Source organism: Akebia trifoliata, chromosome 5 (assembly GCF_017979445.1).
Source record: "Akebia trifoliata isolate Shusen 1 chromosome 5, ASM1797944v1, whole genome shotgun sequence".
In the NCBI taxonomy this organism is placed as follows: domain Eukaryota; kingdom Viridiplantae; phylum Streptophyta; class Magnoliopsida; order Ranunculales; family Lardizabalaceae; genus Akebia; species Akebia trifoliata.
In genome coordinates this window covers 13,656,103-13,661,656 of record NC_141379.1, presented here as the reverse complement: position 1 = coordinate 13,661,656, position 5,554 = coordinate 13,656,103, and the positions used below count along the sequence as shown (strand labels likewise).

Below are 5,554 nucleotides of genomic sequence, written 5' to 3'. Positions count from 1 at the left end.
AGGATGACCTTAAAAGGGAATTGAAACATCAATTTCTACCAAAGAATGTTGAGTTCATTGCCCACAGAAAGTTCAGGCAACTCCACCAGATAGGTATAGTACACGATTACGTCAAGCAATTTTTCGTCTTGATGCTTGATATTCGTGACATGTCCGAGAAGGACAAACTGTTCACATTCCAAGAAGGACTCAAACCTTGGGTTCAGATAGAGTTCTAAAGGCAGCGTAAACAAGATCTCGCATCTATAATTGTCGTAGCCGAGCGATTGACTAATAATAGCCTCGCGAATGGAAGCCAACAAAATGTACACCCTCAATCGAAAAGGTACTCCCAACAATATGAGCACACCAAGAAGTCTTTGAATGGTAAGAATGGAGGGCAGAGAGATAATTCTAATTAGGGATCCCAACGAAATTCCTCCCCTTCAAAGAGCAAAAGTACCTCGCCAGCCAAGCATCGCCACAAACTTATATGCGTTTTGTGTCGTGAGACTCATAAGACATAAGTGCCCGAAACGAGCCAAGCTGACTGCACTATTAGCTTCCCAAAGTGACCGTAGTCACGAAAATACTATTAGGCGAGATGATTAAGATTTTCCTCACATAGGGGCTATGTATTTGTTGAGTGCAATGAAGCAGACCTCTGCGACTCAGAAAAACTATCAACGGAAAGGTTTTATGTATGTTGATATCGAAGTTGGTGGCAAAACTACCCAGGCAATGGTTGATACAATAGCTACACATAGCTTCACTACCTTTGTAGAGGCGAAGCATCTCAATATTCAATTTGTGAAAGAAAGATTCAAGCCACATGAAAGCTGTAAACTCCCAAGCCACTTCTATCCAAGGGTCGGCCAAGTCAATGTCCATCAAGATAGGCACATGGAAGGGTAAACTTGATTTACTCGCAGTTCTTCTCGATGAATTCAGAGTTATCATTGGGATGGGTTTCTTGGGATAGAACAGGGTTGTTCCGATGCCATTCGCCAACACATTGGGCATGCTAGGTGAATGTCCAAACTTCATTCCCGTCTCCACGGACAAGGAAGAGGGAAAGATGATTTCAACCCTTCGGCTGAATAAATGTGAGCAACCGTATATTACTACCTTACGAGTTGAATCTGAAGATCAGGATCATAGTTCAACTTCCACTCAGGTTACACAGGTATTAACAGAATTTGATGATGTGATACCGAATGAGCTTCAGAAAACACTACCGCCACATAGGTCGATTGATTATCAAAATGAACAGTTACTTAATATCACGCCTCCTGCGAGGGGGGCCTCACAGAATGAATCTTCCAGAACTAGCTAAGTCATGCAAGCAACATTATGGGTTGTTACAACGTTGTATCAATTATCGAGCGTCAAACAAGATCACCATCAAAAACAAGTATACTATCCAACGAATTGTCGACTTATTTGATAAACTTGGGAGAACCAAGTACTTTTCAAAATTGGGTTTGAGATCAGGTTACTGTCAAATTCAAGTTGCAAATGAAGCCTCTCAGTTACTTCACAAAAATGTCATCAAATATTGGGGTATGCCCAAAAGCATTGTCAACGATAGAGATTCAAGATTTATGGGGAAGTTATGGGACGAAATATGTAGATTACTTGGGTTTCAGCTTGACTTTCCAACTAGTAGACATCTTCAAACAGATTGGCAGATGGAAATATTCAATTCTGTGTTGGAGTATATACAGCATCTTGCCAATGCTGACCATAAGAATTAGGCGAATCTTTTTTATGTCACGTAGTTCAATCTTTAAAAGAGCTCTTCCTTCAACAAGAGTCCTTTTGAAACTATCACAAGCCAACAGTTTTAACTCCTCATATTATTGTTTCAGGCTACAAGAGACAGAATGCAAGAATATACAAGTTTACTCAGCTCTGGTTACTGTACAAGTTACGTAGCATTCACCTTGATTTTCATGCAAGAAATCTCAAGCCATATCATGCAGATCCTACGCACAACATTCTAACACGTAAATTTTCTCATTCAGCTATTTAGTCAGAATGTGTTGTCAGCAAAGTTCTCGAAAGCGTCAAGTCAGCAACAACACGTGGAGTACTTCGTCACATAAAAAAACATAGCAGAATGTAAAGCTATATAGGAGATTGTAGATAACCTACTACCTTTCAAGTAGAAGATTGAAGAGTTTGTTAGGGCAATGCGACTAGGATGTCTGCAAAATAGGTGGGGGAGATTATGACAGCCATACATTTTGTCATGTAGAGCTAAGTGTAGCTCGCCTAAGAGTCACTCGGGAGCTGTAATACTATGTAAGGCTCACATATGAGCCCTGTCAGCCCCGTGCTAGGGCATATCTGTTAGCTTAGTGGCATTTATGTAATAAGAGAGTATGACAGGCTTTCACTTTTGATGTTTCCTTCTAGAAACCTAGGAAAAACTTAGCATACACTTTGTACGAAAGGTGTTTAGTGCTTCTCAATCTCCGGCTTACACACACGTTGACTCGAGCCCTCCCGCCAAGCTACGTGGAAGTCCCGCATGTCATAGATCATCAATTGCATTGTAACACACCTATTTACTTTTGTAACGTATTACTCTGTGTAATTAATATTATATCAACAAAGTTACCTCTAGACTTTGCCTCGTGTTGCCTTGATATCTTGTTTGTTTGCTACGTGTTGTGGTGTACGATCATTTTTACAGGCTTGCTTGTGGATTAGCACCCCCTTACGCCACACGACCTCGCTTCGAAAGAACACAGTTGTGACACTAATCCACAAATAAAAATGGCATACCATTATTCCAACACCGATCACCCAACCAATACCAGATTTTTCTTTCCGATTCCACCCAATCCTAAAATACAATTGAAACATACCAGTAATGCTAAATTGCTTAGATAATTATGATAAAAGACCGTTCATAACCTAAGTGAAACCATGCAACAAAGAGTCAAGAAAACATTCTGGTTAAGCTAGACTAGCCCTATGTCTTATAAGAAAAAATGAATAGAAACATACAATTGCATTGATGATACACAGCCTAATGTATACTATAACAATTGTAAACACATTATATCTCAAAGAATCCAATGCCACTAATAAATGCATGCAAACGCTGAACTATTTCAAAGTCATGTTGGTCTCATCCAAACATTGGGCCAAGTCATCTCAAAATCCAATCCAATCCAATCGTGTCAATTTTAATCTGTCAAAAGTAGGAAAAATTACTTGAAGGACCCTGGTGGAGGGACGTTTTTCTAAATAGTCCCTAAGTTTTGGGTTTTGGGTGGTCTCTTAATGGTTCATTTAGTAAATTTTCTTTTTCTTAACACTCCCCGGACCTCATCTCTCACATTTCACACGATGAGTGCCCTAACCATTCGAATTCATTGTTTTCATCTAAAAAATTAGATTTTTTACATCTCAATCAAGTGTCAGAGACTCCATTCCATTGAAAAGGATTTAAGAAGGAAGAAGAAGTCATTTTCAAGGGGTTTTCAAACATTTTGAAAATGTATATAAAAAACTAGGGTTTCTCACTTTTTTCCTTTGTTTTCTGGATAAAAATCAATCAAGAATCCAAATGTAGATCAATTAGCCAACAATGATAGTGGTGCCTTTTTGGTCCTGAGTTTTCGAATTCGCTACTATATCCTATTGTTAATTGGTATAAGAATTAGTTTGTGGATGATATTTGTGGAGTATAGCAAATCATGTAATGTCAAATTTGCAAACCCAATCATTATTAATTCATTAATTTTTTTTTATTAGGTTCGACAATATAATATTTAGGCTAATCAAACTATGAAGATAAAATGTGGTTAATCATTGTTTCCTCTCTTTTTGTAAATATTAATGTACACATAAGTACATGTGAAGCAACATGAGACTTTCTATTATGTCTCAATGCTTTGCTTCTATTTAAAGATCTCTTTAATTTTCCATAAGCTTTAGTTTCTCTTTAATGCATGTAATAGTCATTATAGATGAACATTCTAATCAATTCCTTTCCTTATCATTCTCCTTGCAATAAATGATTTTTTTTTTCTTTTTTGAACGTAAAATTGTTTTTTTAAATCTGATCAATAAACCTGTTTTTAATGAGATCGACGATGACAATAATAAAAACCCAAGTTTATGGTATTATATATCGCTCATAGACTTAACAAATTGAACTAGTTGGCACTTTCAATATGTGACATTGATATTTTAATTTATTTTAATGTGATATATTATATTTTTTTTATTTGTTATTTACATATTTTTTGTGTAGAATTTGAATCATTATATGCATCTTATTTTGAATAATTTACATTTTTTTTAACATTATTATATTTCTTATAATTTACATACATTAATTTTATAGAGTCGTGATAAAATGATGTGCTAAAATGTACGTGGTCTGTACATGGTTGATGTGGCAAGTGCACGGAATCATAGATCTTTTTTTCCTAGGATATACAAGGAAAAAGATCTATGGTTGTGGGCACTTGCCACGTCAACCTCGTGAACCAAGTTTGAAGTTTGATCTAGAGCCACGAACTGCTAACTTAGAGCCAATGTGACGAAATCAGATGAGAAAATCGCGAAAGCTGAGCAATCAGGCTAATCAGAAGGCCCCACTTAACGGTTTGGGTCCCAACCCCTTTATTTGTGTTCAACATCAATGTTTTAGATAATAAGGGGAGAGAGAGAGAGAGGGAAACAGTACAATAGACCATAAGTAGAATATATGAAAGAAGGTTTAAAAGGCTGTAGACAACCATGTGAGTACTAGCTTTATTAACTTTTAGGTGGAAGCACTCATCAAAGACTATACACATAGAGAGTGGATAGAGATGGGATGGATGAACTACAATGAAATAATAATAATAATGCATGAAATGTCGAGTTCAATCTCTCTACTTTTTATCACTTTTTTTTTCCTGCTTCACCACTAGTCCACTACTCGAGACATTCTGTCTTTCCTCACTTCACATGGCAAAAGGGGTGGGATTTGATACTCTGCTGCTTTATCAAATATCCATTCATCGTCCCCCTCCAACAGGCCAACTTTCATCTAATCTGTGGGCCTTATAACTATCTAATACTACTATCATGATCTTGACTTAGCCTTTTGGATTGATCGTAACCGTCCAATCAGATTGAATAGATAGTCCAATTTATGATAATTATTGGGACCAATCATGGAGTTTTCAAGAAGTAAGAATGCTTTACATGATCCAATCTTTTGGGCCCACCAATTTTTTTTATTTTGGGCTCATACACTAAAAATTGATGATTTCTAACAAATGGATTCCATCATTTTTCTTTAGTAGATGACACAGTCAGCTGGGTTAAAAACATATGGGTGATTGGTTATTATGGAAAAATACACAAGTCAAATGGCTAAAAATTATGGATCAAGATTATATATACTTTTGTTATGTGGGCCCACCAAGGTGTGAATCTAACAATCATTGGCTCAATGGATCTGAAATAGTGTCACATGTCACTATTTCACTTATGCATCAGAGATGACTATTGCTGGCCCAATGGACCTTTTACTTCTTTTTTTTTTTTTATAGTCTTTTTT

The 5,554-nt window shown here is 36.7% G+C and overlaps 1 protein-coding gene across 1 annotated transcript in view; it reads left to right on the top strand.

Annotated features, from left to right (window-relative positions):
• LOC147401522 (uncharacterized) overlaps window positions 1–1,315 on the top strand; it is an 18,834-nt gene extending 17,519 nt beyond the window's left edge. The window contains exon 4 of the mRNA XM_086444390.1: window positions 962–1,315. Within this exon, the coding sequence (XP_086300516.1) occupies window positions 962–1,315 (354 nt within the window). The remainder of the gene's footprint in view (window positions 1–961) is intronic.
• The last annotated feature ends 4,239 nt before the right edge of the window (window positions 1,316–5,554 follow it).